This window comes from Cnephaeus nilssonii, assembly GCF_951640355.1.
Source record: "Cnephaeus nilssonii genome assembly, chromosome: 9".
Classification (NCBI taxonomy): domain Eukaryota; kingdom Metazoa; phylum Chordata; class Mammalia; order Chiroptera; family Vespertilionidae; genus Cnephaeus; species Cnephaeus nilssonii.
This window is the reverse complement of record NC_137080.1, coordinates 31739984-31760517: the sequence shown is the minus strand read 5'-3', so window position 1 is coordinate 31760517 and position 20534 is coordinate 31739984. Positions and strand designations below refer to the sequence as shown.

General features: G+C 37.1%; 1 protein-coding gene across 4 annotated transcripts in view; it reads right to left on the bottom strand.

The window, feature by feature from the left end:
• Nucleotides 1-20534, bottom strand: part of STXBP5 (syntaxin binding protein 5) — a 158770-nt gene that overhangs the window by 116563 nt on the left and 21673 nt on the right. For all 4 annotated transcript variants that reach the window (XM_079781416.1, XM_079781417.1, XM_079781418.1 and 1 more), the window contains exons 3-6: nt 17841-17922; nt 13332-13432; nt 4068-4202; nt 1399-1462 (exon numbers count right to left, since the gene is read on the bottom strand). In XM_079781416.1, the coding sequence (XP_079637542.1) occupies nt 1399-1462; nt 4068-4202; nt 13332-13432; nt 17841-17922 (382 nt within the window). The remainder of the gene's footprint in view (nt 1-1398; nt 1463-4067; nt 4203-13331; nt 13433-17840; nt 17923-20534) is intronic.

Sequence of the window (20534 nt, the reverse complement as noted above, 5' to 3'; positions counted from 1 at the left end):
ATATGCCGAAGGAATTTCTTCACTGATACTGTTCCTAGGGCAATGGAAACTAAAGAGAAAATAAACAAATGGGACTAAATCAAAATAAAAAGCTTCTACACAGCAGAAGAAATCATCAACAAAACAATAAGAAAGCCCACTGCACGGGAGAACATATTTGCCAATGTTATCTCCGATAAGGGTTTAATCTCCAACATTTACAGGGAACTCATACAACTTAACAAAAGGAAGATAAACAATCCAATCAAAAAATGGGCAACGGATACTTTTCGAAAGAAGACATACAGAAGGCCAAGAGACATATGAAAACATGCTCAAAGTCATTAATCATCCGAGAGATGCAAATCACAACAACAATGAGGTACCATCTAACGCCTGTCAAAATGGCTATCATCAACAAATCAACAAATGACAAGTGCTAGAGGGGATGCGGAGAAAAAGGAACCCTTGTGCACTGCTGGTGGGAATGCAGACTGGTGCAGCCACTATGGAGAACAGTATGGAGTTTCCTCAAAAAACTAAAAATGGAACTCCCATTTGACCCTGCGATCCCACTCCTAGGATTATATCCCAAGAAACTAGAAACATCAATCAGAAAAAATATATGCACCCCAAGTTCACAGCAGCACAATTACAATAGCTAAGACTTGGAAACAGCCTAAGCGCCCTTCAGCAGATGAGTGGATTAAAAAATTGTGGTTCATCTACACAATGGAATACTACGCTGCTGTAAAAAGGAATTCCTACTACTTTTGCAACAGCATGGATGGAACTGGAGAGCATTATGCTAAAGCGAAATAAATCAGTTGGAGAAATATAAATATCACATGATCTCACTCATTTGTGGAATATAATGAACAACATAAACTGTTGAATAAAAAGAGATCTAAAGACAGAGAATCATCGATCAGACCATCGAACCTCAGAGGGAAGGCAGGGGAGGGTTGGGGGGAAGGGGAGATATCAACCACAGACAATCTAAGCTATTCATAAAGAAAAATTTAGGGAAGATAAGATATAGAAACAACTCTAACATGTGATTTTATAGTAACTACTACAAAAACTGTATAACTAAAGCACTAAAAAGAATTCAAAACCAAAAGAAAACAGTTTTTGTGAGGAGTATGAGAAAATATTTTAAATAAGTCAAAAATAAGTTAATAACCTTTAATTGCTTCTATTAAACTTAACTTGTTTTAGGGTTCTTTTATTGTTGTTCTTTAAAATTGTAAATGATTCCAATTCTTTCACTTGTTGTTCATAATGTATAAACAAGGGCTATAACCTTTGTTAGTAATCGCAACTTTGCAAGGTGTGTCTTGAATAGTTTGCATATTAAAAAAATACCAAAATTCATACATTTAGGTTAATAAATATATGTTTTAGAAAAAATTCTACCTTTCCTTCATCCATTGGATTATCACTTATATGGACAATAGGTCCTGGATGAGACTTAGATGACCTAAAAAAGAAAAGTTAGTAAGACTTTTTGTGTCAGCTAAAATTTTCAATACAATTATATATTCATCACAATAAGAATAATGAATGAAAAATAAAGATATATTTATAAAAGATATAAATGTTTCAGTAAGTGATCAATTACAGATATTTAGCTCTTAATATGAATCAAAAAAGAAATCAAAAATACATAGTGACTGTTAAGTTGATACAAGTAAGCAAAACTTACAATTAATTAATTTGGATAAATATAAGTACTTTGTATATAGAAAAGAATCTTCAATTTAGTATTATAGCACAGAAAATCTATTCTCATGGTAGAATTCTCAGAGTTAATATTTTTAAATAAAGCAGCATCTAAAATATTGCAATCTTGTTTTACTTAGATCTAGCCTCCAATTAGGGCATCTTATCCAGTTCCATAGTTCACACAAAAAGTAGAAAAAATTGTATTATCTTAAAAAACAAATTAAAAAAGTAATGCCACCTATACTTGCTCAGAAAAAAATGTCATGCAGATAAAAATGTAGCTGAACTGAGGCTTATACTGCATGAATAAGCACTTATCTATTCATAAACTGAATAGACTAAAATACCAGTCCACTTCATGAGAGACATTTGTGAAACCACAGACACCTACACCAGAACTACCCACCACATGCTGTGATCAACTCAAACAACAGACCAAGAAAACCCACACCTTGTATCAAAGGACTGATATCTATATATATAAAAGGCTAATATGCAAAGTGTACCCGCGAGAGTTCAACCATGAGACCAAGGGTTTGATTGCTCGCCTAGATGTGCGCTGATCACCAGGGGTTGGCGCAGAACATGGCTAGTGACCAGCAGTGGCGGCAGGGCGCTGAGGGAGCAAGGAAAGGAGGAGGTGGGGAGGCGGGGGGAATCATGTGGTGACGGTGCGTGAGTGGTGAGGCAAGGAGGAGGGGAGGCAGAGAGGCGGGGGGAACTGTGCAGTGGCAGAAGCGCGAGGATCACGAGGGAAGGAGGAGGCGGGGAGGTGGGGAGGTAGGGAACTGCACAGTGGCACACAGGCAATGAGGAAAGAAGGATGTAGGAAGGCAGGGAGGTGGGAACCTGATCAGCCCTGATTGCTGGCCAGCCCTAAGGACCCTACCCATGGACAAATTTCATGCACTGGGCCTCTAGTATGATAATAATGTTCCTGTCACAAAAATGAAAACCAAGCTTGATATGCTATTACAACTGTACACACTACTTAAGAGAGATGCCACAAATTTATCGCCATGTCAAAGTGATATAAAGTTGTGGAGTATAAAAATTCAGATCTATTTATTTAAAAAGAAAAACAAAACAAAACAAAATGAAAATGAATCTTGCCGATTTTCTTAAATTTTTATGTCTAAATTATGTAAGAAAAAAACAGATAAGATGCAAAGATTCTAAGACAAGAGTGAAAAGTTAGAACTAAAAGTTAAAATCCTTACAGCCCTTGAGCTCATCCAGTTTTTGTTGTTGTTAATTGTAAAATGAAAACAATCATCATTATATCAAAATTAAGGAAAACTGTCAAGTGAATTTTGCAATGTTACATGATAAATATTTAGACTACATTTGCTAATTATTAAAATATATCCAGTAGTAGTTTAGATCAGTGTTTTACAAACATTGGTGGCAATGCATTAGTGAGTCATAAAATCAATTTAGTGGGGCCTGACAAGCATATGAAATAAAAAGAATTACAAGATTAAAAAAACAGAGCACTCATGGACATGGACATGACTGGGTAGAGATGCAAGAGGGCAGAGGGGATAAATGGTGATGAAAAAAAAGATAAAAAAAGACTGTTTTCACCTAATAATAATTTTTTCATTAAACCTGTGCTACAGTTTATACATATGTGAACACATGCATATATAATAAGTGTGTCCCCGCCAAGCACCGGCCAGGGACATGATATGCCGGTGGGGCTTGATGGGGGTGGGGCTGGCCGGGTCTGGGTCTCGCATGATTTCAAGGCACGAGCAGGTGGGGGGGACTTGACTCTGGGTCCCACGGCGCACTCCAGACTCTGACAGGAGGGAGGAGGGAGCCGGATACCCGCACCCAGGACCCACACAGCAGGACGGTGGTGGTTAGGGGCAATCAGGCTGGCAGGGGAGGGCAGTTAGGGGTGATCAGGCTGGCAGGCGAGCAGTTAGGGGCATCAGTCCGGCAGGCAGAGGCGATTAGGGGCGATCTGGCAGGCAGACAGGCAATCGAGCCTAAACCAGCAGTCGGACATCCCCCAAGGGGTCCCGAATTGGAGAGGGTGCAGGCTGGGCTGAGGTACCGACCAACCCCCATGTGTGAATTTCATACACTGGGCTTCTAGTAAATAATAATACAAGGAAATAAACTTTGTTTCATATACTCACAACTATAACCCTACTTTTGTCCACCCCTGTATATAAAGCATTTAAATGTACAAAGTACCAACAGGACAATATTTACAAAAGACTAATCTATATTTAATATCAAGAAGGTCTGACAGATATTTAATTCAATATGAATTTAATGATTAGCTATTATATAATATCATCTATGTTACTGATACTTTTAGATACATAAGATTTGCTCAAACTCACAGTTCAATGGCTTTATTCCACATAATGACGTAGCCTGAGAGTGTGAAGGACTCCACGTTGACAATATGTATGTTACCTCGTTCAGTGCCCACATAGAGCCATTTACTCTGGAAAGGCAAATGGCAAAATGTAACCCTGCAAGAGAACGTATATTTAAAAAAATGTTTTAAAGATGTCTGGTATATTTTATTAATTGTATTAAAGAGTTAATCATGATATATGTAACTTACAAAAAGCAAATATGATACACCATTGTGATTAATATTTAATTATATTATGATAAACCATCAAATTTACTCATTGTGATTAATATTTAATTATGCTAATTAAACTTATGCTTAGTCAAAGGCCTTACAGTAAATAGACAGCATGGCATGATAGAAAGAAACAAATTTTGAAGATAAAGCAGTTATCCCTCAGTATCCTTGAGGATCCTGTAACCAATTACCTGAGGATACCAAAATCCATGGATGGCCTTATGTAAAATGGCACATTTGTGTATAACCTACACAATTCTCTTGTATATTTTAAATCATCTCTAGATTAGTTAGACTTAACAATGCAAATGCTCTGTAAATGGCGATTATACCATATTGTTTAGAGAATAAGAAGAAAAAAAGTCTGTACATGTTCAGTACTGATGCAACAACCATTGTAGGCCTTTTTCTTTCCTGAATATTTTAGATCTGCAGTTGGTTGAATCTGCAGATGTAAAACCTGTGGATGCAGAACCTATGGATACATAGGGCCAACTATATGTTTCAAATTTGACACGTCATCCACTAACTGTTACTTTAGGCACATCCAGATGTAACCTTTAAGCAACAAACTATCAGTATAATACCCACATCACCCCCACGTACTACTATATTCCTCAGGAGTTATTAAACACTCATATCTCTCAGGATCCGTGCAAAATGGTCTTCCCATGTTTTTCTTCAGTGCAAATACCACCTTCACTCAAATTGATATCCCAATATTTCCCCATGTCCATCAGGCTTGCCTTGTAAGAGGGTTTACTCTCTTCACTAATTTGTAAGCCCCTGGAAGGGCAGATATCCTCTGTAATCAGGCTGAGACAATACTATCTGAACAATCACCCCCTATGTCCTGATTATATGAGAGGACTTCATTGACAAATTATAATAATTTACATGCATGTATTAAATTTTATCATCATCCCAACAATTTAAAACATATTCTATATAAGCTCATTTGATTTCAAAGGCAAAGAATGGAAACAATCTTGTCTTTTTAGTAGTACTTCAAAAAAGGGGTAGTATGTTATGAAACCATATAATGCTCATCTTTTCAGAATCTAATTGTGTCTCTCAAAATAGACTATTTAAATTTCGATGGAATAGCACTTAGAATAAGACACTGATAATAATCACTGCTAGACTGTTAATACTCAGACTAGGTATTAGGCAAGATATAGCATACAGAAGATTTGCTGTTCCAATTAACACACAATTTCACTCCTGAGAATTTTCTAGGTGAAAACATTTATCAAATAAACATACATGCAACTCATGGTCTCACTATTTTCTATAGGTACTGCTCATTTAAATAAATACTTAAGGTTAACTATTTTCTATTGGATGTTTTATAAGATAAAGTCATTTTTCTAAAGGACTTAGGTATATTTAACAGAGCACAGAAATGCCTACTGACTCGAAAAATAATTTTATAATACCTTATTACCTCACAAAGTAGTAAGTTCACAGTATCATTCTGAAAACTTTAGGGCTATTTAGGTTTCTGAATTCAGAACTTTCTAGATTTTAGAAAGGTACATAATCCATATTTTATATATTACTAAATATGGGGCTAGCATCTCATAAACACTAAACATTTTTGAGATATAAATTTAGACAGCTTATTTTTTAATTGATATAATTTCCATATAACATTATATTAGTTTTAAATGTACAACATAATGATTCTATGTATGTGTATATTGTGAAATGATCACCACAATAAGTCTAGCTAACATCATCACAACACATACAGTTAGACATTTGCTTGGGATGAGTACTTTGAAGATGTATTCTCTTAGCATCTTTCATATATCAATACAGTATTATTAACTATAGCCACTGAAAGTTTCTTTAAAAAGTAAACATACATCCACAATATGATCAGCCCACTCCATTCCTATGTCTTTACTTAAAGAAAAGAAAGCAAATGCCTATAACAAGACATATAAAAATGTTTATGGCAGCTTTGTAATAGCCAAAAACTGGAAACAATCCCAAATGTCCATGTCCATCAACAAGTAAATGGGTGAACAAACTGTGTTACATACTTAGAATACTATTCACAGGTTAAAAAAAACAACAACACAAAAAACTACTGATACATGCAACAACATTGATGAATTTCTAAATTCTTAGGATAATTAAAAGCAGCCAGAAAAACAAGGATGTATTGCATGATTCCATTTATATATTATTTATATGCAATAGAAAATGCAAACTTATCTATTGTAACAGGAAACAGACTGTTGGTTTCCTGGAGATTACAGGGGTAGAGGCTCATAACAGACAGAGAAGGGAAATTCCTGTTCAAAATAGTGAAAAATGGAAAGTAAAAAGAAGTCACTGGTCCATAACAGTTTTGAAATAAAATTGGGCAAATGTTGGGTTTTTCTTAATTAGGTTTCAAGACCTGGGACTAATCCTGTGTGGCTCTCAGCTCCATGCTCTTAATCATCCTTCCTTTTTCATAAAAGGCAGCATTTGTTTGCAGCTGAGGACTTTTATCAGCCTGCGCCTGGTAGCAGCCTCCTTTCATTTCGTTCTCTCTCTGGCTCTTTAAAACCAGAGTTAGCAATGTTTCTGCTATAAATTTTTCTGAAGAAACTTGTGAGTCTTAAATTTCACTGGGTTTTACTCTATTAGACAAAAATCACACCCACAAATCTTCCTGAGATAATCTTCTGTATGTTGGCTCCTACTGAGAGACCTGAAGGTTGATATTCTTAAGCTTCCTAGAGGCTCTCTGGTTTGGTTGAGAAGATCGGTGGAGGCACACACATAACCTCTTAAAAGAGTCCTTTGTGTGACTAAACACTCTGACCTTTTGGTCTTTAGATTTTTAGTAAAACACTGTAAGGCCACACACTCATGTTTTCCTCTATGCCACATTTTCAGAAGCAATCTTTTTGCCAGATAGATCAGGGTGAGAATTTCCTAAATTATCAAAAGTCTTAGATCCTTTAATAATTCTTCCCTCAATTTTTTCTCTCTTTTAGCATTTTATTATAAAGCCAAAAGAAAAATTCAGGTTGTACCTTCAACCCTCTCCTTGGAAATCTTAATATGTTAATCACTTACATATTGTGCAGGAAATACTTCGATAAACTTTCTGCCACTACATAACAAGGAACCAATTCCTCCAGCTTCCAAAAACATGTTCCTTTCTCCCTCTGAGCTCTCACTGGCAGCAATCTCCATGTCAAGTGTCCTACAAACACTTGTTCAAATTTAGGGCAATTTATGCTTTTCTGTAATGCTCCTCAAAATTCTTCCAACCTCCAGCCATGACCTGGTTGCAGAGATTTCCACATTTTTAGGTATTTCATACAGCAGCTTCCCAGTTCTGGGTACCAAAATCTGTATTAGATTTTTACTGATGAATAACAAATTACCATTAACTTAATAGCTTAGGACAACACCCCCTTTTCAATCTCAGTTTCTGTAGGTCAGAAGTTCAAGCACTGCATGACTGGGTTCTCTACTCAGGGTCTTAAAAGGCTGAAATCCAGGTTATTAACCAGCGTCACTTTCTGAAGATCTGGGGAAGAATCAGCTCTCAAACTTATCCAGGCTTCTAATCAAATTCAGTTTCTTGAGACTGTAAGACTGAATTTTCCTTGCTGTGAATCCCTCTCATGCTCTGAACCTTTGTCATGAAGAGAGTAGGACCTTTTAAAGGCATAATTGATTAAGTCAGGCCCACTAAGGACAATCTCCTAATCTTAAAGTCAACTAATGCAGACCTCAATTAATCTACAAAATGTCTTTAGACTAGTGTTTGTTTGAATAACCAGAAGCAGAAATTTTGGGACCCATTTTAGATTCAGCCTACCACACATATATAGTTAGGAATAGATGTGTTGAGTTGTAATGATATATGTAAATGCTACCAAAAATTTTTCCAAAGTGATTATAGTGCTTAAAACTTCCACTAGTAAGTTATGAAAAGTTACAGTGGTGTCACATTCAAGCCAATATTTTTGCCATTCTGATGGATATTAGTGTGTCTAGTAGTTTGCATTTTCCTGATGACTATTGTCTTCTTTTAAAAGAAGCCAGGATATTAAAAAATAAAAAGTTGAAAAAGATGGGGTTAATTATTCTAACATGTGTTTTTAACATAAACTTCTAAAATGGCATCCATCCATATTGTTTATAGTTATTACTAGAGGCCCGGTGCACAAAATTCGTGCACGGTGGGAGGCGGTGTCCCTCAGCCCAGCCTGCACCATCTCCAATCTGGGACATCCTTCACACAATCCGGGACTGCTGGCTCCTAACCGCTTGCCTGCCTGCCAGCCTGATCGCCCCCAACTGCTCTCCTCTGCTGGCCCGATCACCCCCAAATGCCCTCCCCTGCCAGCCCGATCGCCCCCAACTGCCCTCCCCTGCTGGCCGGTTTGCCCCCAACTGCCCTCCCCTGCCGGCCTGATCACCCCCAACTGCCCTCCTCTGCCAGCCATCTTGTGGTGGCCATCTGTGGCAGCCATCTTGTGACATTGTCACGGTGGCCATCTTGTGATGACGTCACACGAGTTCGTTGCGCGAGGGCATAACGCCACCTAGGCTTTTATTATATAGGATAGGATATGTCTGGCTCTTTGCTTTAACATAAATTATTCAAGCATCTTTTTCATCTTTGTTATCTCAATCCCTATCATAATCCCTGGTACACAGAAGGTATCCCATGTTTGGTGAACTGAATTTAATTTACTTTCTAAATTTTTTTTCATTTCCAAATCTGAAGCACTGCTTCCATTCTATATTCCTCCTAAGTCAACCAATGATTTTATATTCCTTTCAGCAGTTTAAGACATACTTTGTCTGAGCCAGTATTACATTAATACAGTTACAGGAACAAAATATAAGAGTGGGCAAAAGTAGGCTTACAGTTGTGGGTACATGCAACACAGTTTATTCTTGTATTATCATTGTTATATGTTTTATTTCTATTATAATTCTAAACCTACTTTTGTCCACCCCTGTATGCCCTATCTCTATTTAAAATTAATATACTTAGTTTTCCTACCCAAAACAAAGTGTTTCCATTCATTACTTTGTCTTTAGTGTTTTTCACAAGACTTAGCTCCTGTTGACAGGCAGAGCTAAATTGCTCTTATATTCATCTTTGATTATATAAACCCTCCTTCCATATAACCCTTTTATACCTGAGTACATTTTAAGGCCCTTGTGCAACAAGACTAATCTCTTTGAATGTCTCTCCCAATTTCCTTGTCAGAATTGCTTAGTTGTTACGTATAATTTTATTCTAGGAAGTTATCGAACATTTCCTAACCATCTTTCCTTTTACAGTCTCAAGGTCATCAAATCACAATTGTCTTTCCTCAAACACAGAATTTTTTTTCTTTTTAAATTTTGTCTCAGTGCATGGTTCTCTACACTTAGAATTCCCAAGGTTACTCATTATTTCCATATCACCAACCAATTATCTTTGTAGATTAGAATTAGGTCCAGAGAAATAGATCCCTCTGTCTACCTTCCTACAAGGCCTGGAAACCATTCTATTCCTGTGCTCCAGACTTGAATCTCATCCCACCAAATTGCTCTCATGTTTAATGCTTGTACACTTGTCATTACACTGCTTTCAAAGAAAAATATTTTGCTGATGTGACTCAATTAGCACAAAAACTGTAATTCTAGGTCTCTTGATTTGTTTCAATATTATGATTAATTTTTTTCTTGCACAGAAGTATGTGCAGTGAATTAATTCAAAATCTTGGGAAGACCTGTATACATTTGCTAAGGGCTGGTATCTAGCCAAATACTTTTTTACAGCTATGCTCTATTCATGTGCACTGTGCAAATTATAAGCTTCATACATATGCAAAGTACAATATTTAGGTAGTATTATAATGAGAGTATAATGGAATAAATTAGTTTCTGTTCCTACATTAACTTATTTATGCTACTAAGAAAATCTGATGCCAGGGAAGTGCCTTATACTAGTAGGCACCAACTCCCCCACTGCTGTGTAGGTATCTGAATGAAGTGCTCCATTTGCCAAACAGTTTTGTTCTTAAGAGGTCTTTGGACATTAATGCTTCATTAATTAGGATGTAATTTTGATCACTAATGTATTCCATGTAATATTGTATTTTCTTAATCATAAGTACATGATGCATGCATGCTCATTTTATTATATAACTTGAGGCCCGGTGCACGAAATTCGTGCATGGGGGGGTGTGTCCCTCAGCCCAGCCTGCACCCTCTCCAATCAGGGACCCCTCGAGGGATGTCCAACTGCCCGTTTAGGCCCGATCCTACGGGCCTAAATGGTCACAATCCAGGAATGCTGGCTCTCAACTTGCTCGCCTGCCTGGCTTCCTGATTGCCCCTAACCGCTTCTGCCTGCCAGCCTGATCACCCCCTAACCACTCCCCTGACAGCCTGATTGATGCCTAACTGCTCCCTTGATAGCCTGATTGCCCCTAACTGCCCTCCCCTCAGGCCTGGTCACCCCTAACTGCCCTCTCCTGCAGGCCTGGTCACCCCTAACTGCCCTTCCCTGAAGGCCCAGTCGCCCCCAACTTCCCTCCTCTGCCGGCCTGGTCACCCCTAACTACCCTCCCCTGCTGGCCTGATCGGCCCACAACTGCCCTCCCTTTCAGACCTAGTCCCTCCCAACTGCCCTTTGCTGCTGGCCATCTTGTGGTAGCCATCTTGTGTCCACATGGGGGCAGCCATCTTTGGCCACATGGGGCAGCCATCTTGTGTGTTGGAGTGGTGGTCAGTTTGCATATTACTCTTTTATTATATAGGATAGAGGCCTGGTGCATGGGTGGGGACCAGCTGGTTTGCCCTGAAGGGTGTCCCGGATCAGGGTGGGGGTTCCCTTGGGGCATGGGGAGCCCAGCTCTGGAGCTGCCACCATCTTTGTTGGGATTTATTTATCTTCTATAATTGAAACTTTGTGGCCTTAAGCGGAGGCCAAGGCAGGCCAGGGAGGCGGAAAGCTTGGCTTCCTCCATTGCCGGGGAAACCCAAGCCTCCTGCTCGCTCCATGGCCACAGCCATCTTGGTTGGGTTAATTTTCATACTCGCTCCTGATTGGCTGGTAGGCGTGGCTTGTGGGTGTAGCAGAGTGATGGTTAATTTGCGTATTACTCTTTTATTAGATAGGATAAAATAGTTATATCTATTATCTATTATCAAATAAAAGAGCTGTGAATCAGAGTACTATAAATAAACTGCAAATCAAGGTTAGAATAAAGGAAAAATATCTGTCCTTAAATTGAATATATTAATTTCAATGTAGACTCAGATATTCAGGTGTCTAACATATTTATGGTGAAAAAATTCTATTCTCTGATATTGCACAAAGAGAAATTTTTCTTGACCTCTGAGAATAAATAATTTATGTGAAAGTGCTTTATAATTAATAAGGAATTACATAATTAAGAGATATAATTATCAGAGTATAGTAGTGGGATTTAAATGAGAAAGCCCACATATATAATTAAGTCTTCAGCCTTCAAATGCTTCATATATTGTTATTTAAAAACTGTTATGCAAAAATTTAACATTCTAACTCAAGGTAACGAAAAAAGACTAGCAGATAGTTGTAGGTGCTTATTAACCCATAACTTCCTCCCAAATAAACTTCCTTTAAAGGAAAAAATAAAGTAGTAGCCAAATGAAGCATGATCTAATAAGGCAATAACCAGACAGAATTTGCTTGCCAAACTCTAAATTTCAACATAGATAAACAACCTCTTCTTTACAGGTATAAACCCAAAGTGCATAATAACGAGGTTCCCCAATATCAAGCAACAAGGAGGGAAATACATATTAGTTTCCTAGGGATGCTATATCAAATTACCACAAATTAAGTGGCTTAAAACAATAGAAATTTGTTCTCTTCGAGTTCCAGAGGGTAGCCACCAGAAATCAAGGTGTCAGCAGGGCCATGCTGGCTTTGAAGGCTCAGAGAGGAGAATGTGTTCCATGCCTCTCTCCTAGCTTCTGGTATTGCCTTGGCTGGTAGATGCATCACTTCAATCCCTACCCCTGTCGTCCTGCAGTGTTCTCCCTGTGTGTCTGTCTCTCTTCTCCTCTTCTTATAAGGCCACCACTCATATTAGATAAGGCCCACCTTAATAACTTCGTATTAACTTGCTTATACCCACAAAGACCCTATTTCCAAATAAGATTACATTCACAAGTACTGGGGGTTCAGAATTCAATACATCTTTTGGGGGACACAATTCAATCTATAACAGGGGATGGAGCAGTAAAGGCCATGCCTCCAATGTTGTAGAGGATTTAGATGATGTAGCTACTACTACTGGCAAATTATTTCTTATGGTTTAAACTGTATTAACAGATAAATCCCTAATAAGAGATAAACCTAAAAAGAGAGAGAAACCTAGTAATTGGCACAATAAGCTACATGCTAGTCAAAGCACAAACACACAAGTCATTTGAGAGATTTCTGTGATCAAGTTGTTCAACTCTACATGTATCTCATAGATATATACATAAATGTGGATAAATACTTATATGTAACAATATTACAACACAGCAAAATAAATAGCAGACAGAAAATGATATAAATCCACTAATAACAAAGATTGACTGAATAATTTATGGTACTTCCATACAATGGAGTATCATGCAATTACGAAATGACTAAGGAAGATTTAAATGTACCAATATGAAACAATCTATCAGAGAAAGTTACAGAAAAAATATACAATGTCTTCCTGCTTATGCAAAAACAGAAGCTACACAGACATCTCTGCTTATGCAAATAAACTGCCAGTATTTCTAAAAGGACCCAAAAGAAATGTGTGTGGTTGCCTCTGGAAAGGAAGATGGACCTGAAAAGGGGGGAAAAAAACAACTTGTTTTCACTGGATATCCTCTGAAGTTTTTAATTATTTTTTAGATTGTGCGTCAAGTCCATCACAGAAAAATAAAATCAAAGAATAAAATTCAAAGAAAATAGCAAATACCCTATATAAAGGAAAACAGGGATTCTTACCTTTCTCTACAAAATTTAAGTGAATGTAGTATGGCAGGTCTCTTTTGACGTAAATTCCATAAATGTAACGTATCATCAGCCAAGGCACTCACAAGAGCTCCCTTAAAAATAAAGTGTAATATATTTTATATAGAACACAATTTACAAATATTAAAGGTACTAAGGAGCTGCCAAAAAATCTCCTTCCCAAATTTCTAAACTTTCTACAAATATATTTAGTTCTGACAAACATGTGCCTCACCCAAATTCTAAACAGCAGATGCAAAACTGTGTGTTGTGTACTTATGCACACAATATGTGTAAAAAAAGTTTTAACTTCTTCAATAAAGTATAACTTATTATCTTTCAAACTAAAAGTATAGTAGGATCTACTTGGATATTATGGTTTATTACTAGTTATGTAAAATTAGAGGCCAGACTATAAGTTACTTGGTCACTACTATACATATCTCCTTGACTGAAAGAACAAAATATGATATGAGGTAACCTCCCAGTTTTATTTGGCTTAAGACAAATCCTATAATGTACTATGCCTAGATCATAATTCTACTACTAAAATAAGGAAAATAAAGATTGCATTCAGCACACTGTAATTTCAATGTCCAAAGGGTTGAAAAAAACAAACTAATTTAGAAAGTTAAAACATCTAGTACTATTAAATATTATTACGTATGGAGAAAAAAATTCGATGGCATTATATGAAGATCATGCAGGGCACTCAGTCTCAACCCAGATCTGACAAATCAGAATTTTTAGAGCAAGTACCTATGCAGGTGTAGTTTTCTTAAAAGTTTCCAGAAGTGATTCTGATGTGTGAATAGACTTAGACTGATTTATTAAGACATATGTTTTTCCTCAAAAGAGTAAGATACTGTTCTATATTGAGAGAATAAGACAAAAGATGCAACATGAAGAATTTATATTAACTTCAAAAAAGATTTGTAATTGCAATCCTTCAGATTATTGAGAAATCTTAAAATCTCCTTCTTAAAATTAGAAGAGTTTCTCATTTATCTAAGAAAATTAAAATAGCTCTGAAGACAAACTTTACATTAAGTGATCTCTCTTTTCCACATTTGGAATTTAAGAGGGCTACTCTGTTGTGTAACTCCTAGTGCTACAATGACTACTGGAAAGCAGAAATACGTAAAGTCCACATACTCTCACTTTCACCAGAAAGCATCCCCTTATCTATATCACTATGAAGCAGAAAAACTCAAAGGACACAAATTATCAAAGATTTGTAATCTTCATTATTATTTCCACTGTAGTTTAAGACTATGCCATCTTCTTTCTCAAGATGTTAGTCCCATCTTAAAATCTCAAGGAAGAAGGGAAGATGCAGAGTCAAAATGGCAATAACAGCTGACCTCCTTCTATTGTGGCTCCTTTATTTATAATTTTCCCAAACTGAAAGCAAATAGCTACTCCCAACTGTCAGATTTCCATAGTCATACTCATTTAAATATTCATGTTTTACTAAGCATTTTTTAAAACAATGCCATGTTAAGTACTTAAAGATAGCATTTAAGCATAGAAAATAAAACAAAATAGTCATATCACAGAACTGTGATAAATCCTATTGATGAGAAAAGAATCTTTTCATATAAATAATGATAGCATAAACTACTTAAGATTTCTAAAATTTATGTGTATAGGTAATCAATTTGCAATATGTTATTTAGATTGGCTCATGTACTGCTTTGAAAAATAATCAAATAATCTTAACACAAGTGTAAAGATGGAAAATAGGTGAGAAGTTGCAAGGAATCAGGGACTGAGAGCAGGAGGGGAGGGAGTGTGATTATAAAGGAGGAACCTGAAGACATTCCTTTACAGTGGTGGAAGTGATCTGTACCTTGTCAATAGTGGTCATTACATGAGTCCATTTGTGTGTTAAAATGGCAGGAAACCACACACACACACACACACACACACACACACACACACACACGTGCATGTATAAACTGGTGATGAAATCTAAAGGTCTTCTGTAATCTCAATAATACTGTTTTTATGTCATTTTTAGGTTTAATATTATACTACTGTTATCTATATATATAAAGAGATAATATGCAAATTAGACCAGGACACGGTAACAGTCACAACCAGTCAGGAGGAGGCTGCGCACGCAGGTGAGGCCCAGAGCAGAAACGGAGACAGAGACAGGGGGGCCTGCCCAAGTCGCCGAGCCCGCTCAGGCCGCCCCAGAGCCAACACTGACAGGGGAGCCTGGGGCGGACACTGACAGGGGGGCCTGGGGCTGCTCCAGCCACTGTGTGCCAGCAGTCCCGCCTCTGTGCGTGAGCAGCACAGGAAACACCTTTTCTGACCGCTCATTGGCTAAGCTCCCTGTACGCCTCTCACAGTGTTCTTGGTAACTTGGGTAATAAGAATCCAAGAAGGTGATCTAGGGTTTTTCCACCTCACTCCTGGAGGAAGAAACAAAGGTCTGCTGCTGGAGGGGCTAAGAAATGTCATATCCTGCCCTAGCCAGTTTGGCTCAGTGGACAGAGCCTCGGCCTGCTGACCGGAGTCCGGGTTTGATTCTGGTCAAGGGCATGTACCTAGGTTGCAGGCTCCTCCCTGGCCGGGGTCCAGGTCAGGGCTCATGCAGGAGGCAACCAACTGAAGTGTCCCTCTCACATTGATTTTTCTCTCTGTCTTTCCCTCTCTCTTCCACGTTCTCTAAAAATCAATGGAAAAATATCCTCAGGTGAGGATAAAAAAAAAAAAGAAATGTCAGATCCTATGAAAGAGACATCTTGAAAATGCCTAAAGAAAGCTGTCATTTTTTCGTGGTGAAGGGACTGGAGTCCATGTTGATGAAAACACCTTGGCGGCTGCGGCAGCCGGCAGTGGCAGGAGCAGTGGGGTGATGGTGGTGGTGCCTTCCCCTGATCAGCCCAGTCGCCTATCGCAGGGGAGCGGGCCTAAGCCGTCTGTAGGACATCCACTGAGCGGGCGGGCCTAAGCCATCAGTAGGATGCCCAGACTGTGAGAGGCAGCAGGCTGGGTTGAGGGAACCCACCCCTCCCCACAGTGCACAAATTTTGTGCACCGGGCCTCTCTATTTTGAATCAAAACCAGTCAAATTATTTCAAAACTAGAGGCCTGATGCACGAAATCTGAGTTAGAGTAGGCCTTCCTTCCCCCGGCTGCCGGCACCAGCTTCCCTCTAGCACCCAGGACCTGGGCTTCCCTTGCAGCCCCAGCTTCCTCTGGAAGGTTGTCTGGAAGGACGTCTGGTCTAATTAGCATATTACGGTTTTAATATTACAGATAAAAAAAATTTTAAAAAGAAAAAGTAATCTGAGTCCTCATATATGGGTTTGGCAACTTTCTATATTATGATTATTTTAAACAATTTATAATGCAGATCTATGTAGAACCCTGAAGTTTAAAACAAACAAGCAAAAACATGCTTCCTTGACCCTGAAAAATCTACACAATTACATATTATTTGGATCATAATTTTGCTGTTTTCTATTGTCATCTTTAGATCTCTGCATCCATGATGCCTTTTTAAATCCTCTGATATGAACAAAAACATTTATCAAAAGCCAGAGGTACTGAGTAATTTTTGTCTCTCATACACATTTAAGAATTTAGGGGCAAAAATAATGTTCACAAATTATCCTTCTATCTAAGGATAGCAGAGCCTTCTCGAGTAATGTCTCTTTCTTCCTCTTATGACCAGCTTTTCCTGCCTGTCCCTACTTCCTGAAAACAACTATTCTCAGAGTCTGCATACATTAAAACCTGCAAACACATTGTTTACTCTGCTGATAAAATGGGTTTTGGTTTCTCTAGCTCCTTCTAAACTTCAAAGTCTATCAAAGAGAAAGGCATCACCAATTACTTCAACCAATAAGTGACACAACAAGAACTTTGGACAATAACCAGTTTCTAATGTATTTTGGTTTCCTGGTTGTATTTCAAAACAACTCATTCAAGAAGTACATTTTGTTATTTATAATAAGCTCCATCTTTAAAAAATATTTCAATATAGATTTTTATGTTCTATAACTTTCAATATCACTAAAATAAAATTTAAATGTAGCACCCTGTACTGAAAAGATTTACTTTATACCATTCTATTTGTAACACTGTTTTGAGAAACATCTTACATTATTTATGTAACTATCCACAAAGATGCCTTAACACAGGAGTGGGGAACGTCCGGCCTGTAGGCCGTATAAGGCCCACGAAATCATTTGGTCTGGCCCTACCAAAGCATTAGGGTGAGTTAATTAAATGTTTGACCAAATATAACAGGCTAATTTTTAAGTTGATAATTTTTTATGGCATGTGAATGATGTTATAAATATCCAAATGGACCTTGGCAGAAAAAAGGTTCCCCACCCGTCTTAGAGTGAATTACTATTATCTCTAACCTATAAGAAATTGGTTTTTGTTCACATATGTCAATATAAATGAAGAAATCTGAAAGACGAGATGTGGCCCTATTTCGTACATAAGTAGGAGAGATTAAAGCAATTCACTAACCTCATTAATCAGGAACTGGAGCTGGATGACTGCAGCTCCACTGTCATGCTGGCAATAACATTCTACTCCTGGACGACCAAAGCTGTCATTAATTCCATTAAGGAGTTTATGCTATGTGTGGGCTTTTCATAGAAATTGGTAAATTATATAACAGACTCATAAATATTCCAATGACCTGATATTCAATACACGCTAGATACTGAGGTCGAGATTTAGCATTAGGTTTACTATACATCAACCTAATCAGGTAGTTTCTGCTGAAAATCAGAATGCTCAATGATTACAGGTCTAAAAGAAATAACAGTACTAAAAAAAAACCCCAGCAATATACAGAACCAAGACAATATATACTTTCCACCTGGCCCAAGTTTTTTCTTTCACTTAAAAAGAGGAATAAAGGTAGAGCTTCCAATTTTGCCTAAGTTAGCAAACAAATCTGAAAAGCAAACAAATTAATTTTGGAATACTGCTCGTAAATAATCTTTTAACAGGCATTTTTCATTCCTGTAATGTCATTTTAAAAGTTTACACTAAAAATATAATGAAGAGCCACATAACTATGTTTGTAATTGTGGCATGACATTATATCATTAATAAATGTATCAATTTTTACAGCAGGCTTGAATATAGATTAAAATGCAAACTGCTATGACTTTGCATATAATAACTGTAAACATACAGCATTTTTGTGTAAGGCTTTATATTAAACAAGTTATATAGTTTATATATAGTCTCACCCCATATAAACAGATAAGAAACTGAAGCACAGAGAAATTAAGTAACTTGCCCCAAGTCACACAACTAGAAAGTAGCAGAGGTAGAATCTAAATAAGCACTCTGGCTCCAGTCTCCACTCTTCATTAATAAGGTATGCTGTGTAAAGAACAAACAAAACAAAAATCCCAACTACTTATAGAATGTACTACGTGCCAGACATTGTTTTGTGCTTTTAACCTTCGTAACCTTGAAATAAGAAGCTAGAAATTTTAATATGCTGCTATACTAATCTACTTTTCACTACTAAATATTAATAGGACATAAAAAAAGTCAAATCTAAAAATCAAATTTGATAGGATTTAATAAAATTACAGCATTCTTTATACAAATTCACATTCAGGTGTATAGACTATTTATACATTCCATTGACACATGTCCTAGGGTTCTTCTTAATTAGAAATAATTGCAACAATTTTCATTTTCTATCCATTTTTTTCTTTTGACTTCTAGAAATATTTCTAGGTAATGTTTACATTCCATGGACTTTTTTGCATTTCATTACTAACAATTAACTCTTTTATTATTTTATAAATAGACTAATTGAGCCTGTTTAGCCAATAGTACCCTACTCTTTAACACCTTGAAATTATTATTGTCATCATCAACAGTAGTATTTTTGCTATACCAATTGCCCAAACGCGACTACAGAAAACTAGTCTTCAAATTGCTACTTTGGCCCTCGGTGGTATCTAGTAGGCCAAGGAAAGAAATGTCTTCATCTCTGTTCATCATTCCTTTTCTCAGATGACAGCAAAGACCTTGCCCTTTTGGTCAGCAAAGTGAGTCTAATTCAAATCTTCCCCGATAAATTATTCTTTCTTTAATACCCACTTTATATGAATAGGTGTAAAGCTTCTCTTATACGACCAGATCGGGACTGATAACTAAGTTCATAAAAAATGTGAGCCACTGTGGAGAATCATAAAAATTCTACTTACCTAACATATTATTATTACATAAAACGTAACTTTGCTAATCTTATATTAGCTAAAGACATTTTCTTTAAATGTGTTTTAGTTAATAAATTAGAGTTCAGAACTGGGTTTGTATGTATGTGTGTTTTTAATATATTTTGTATTGATTTCAGAGAGGAAGGGGGAGAGAGAGTGAGAGTGAGAGCGAGAGCGAGAGCAAGAGAGAGAGAGAGAAACATCAATGATAAGAGAGAATCATCGATCAGCTGCCTCCTGTACGCCCCACACTGGGGATCAAGCCTGCAACCTGGGCACGTGCCCTGACAGGGAATCGAATCATGACCTCTTGGTTCATAGGTCAAAGCTCAACCACTGAGCCATGCAGGCCGGGCCAGAACTAGTTTTCTTGAATAAAAAACATAACCATAACTCACCTGGTAGAAGATTTGTATTTAATTTTTTAAATGGAACTTTAAAGATATTGGCCATGCAATCTAAGTAGAGCATTCATGTAGTCTTATTTCTTTTCCAACTGTCTACTGTTATTTTATCCACATAGCATCAGACAGGAAATTTTAGGTGACTTTCATGAAGTTTTTTCCAAAGTATTCATTGGAGATTTTTATATATGGAAACTCTCTCTCATTTTACTTTCATATTTCATCAACTTATATACTATTAAAGTGAATTACTTGATTATATCAAATATTCTAAACACAAACAGATTTGGAAATATACAACTGTACTAATTTGGACCTCCTGGGAAATAGCCTACCATTCTTAAAACTCCAGTATGTTATGGGCATCAATCAACATTTTATTCAAAGAGAATGAAAAGTGTCTGTAAAATGCAGAAATGCAGTTACATTGACGGTCAATAAAAGTTTTATTCTTACTCTATGTATGGCATTATTCCAGACAAAACTGTACTTTTTTATGACATTAATATTAATATAGTCATTTTATTTCTACTAAGATGACATATTTTCTTCATATAAGAACT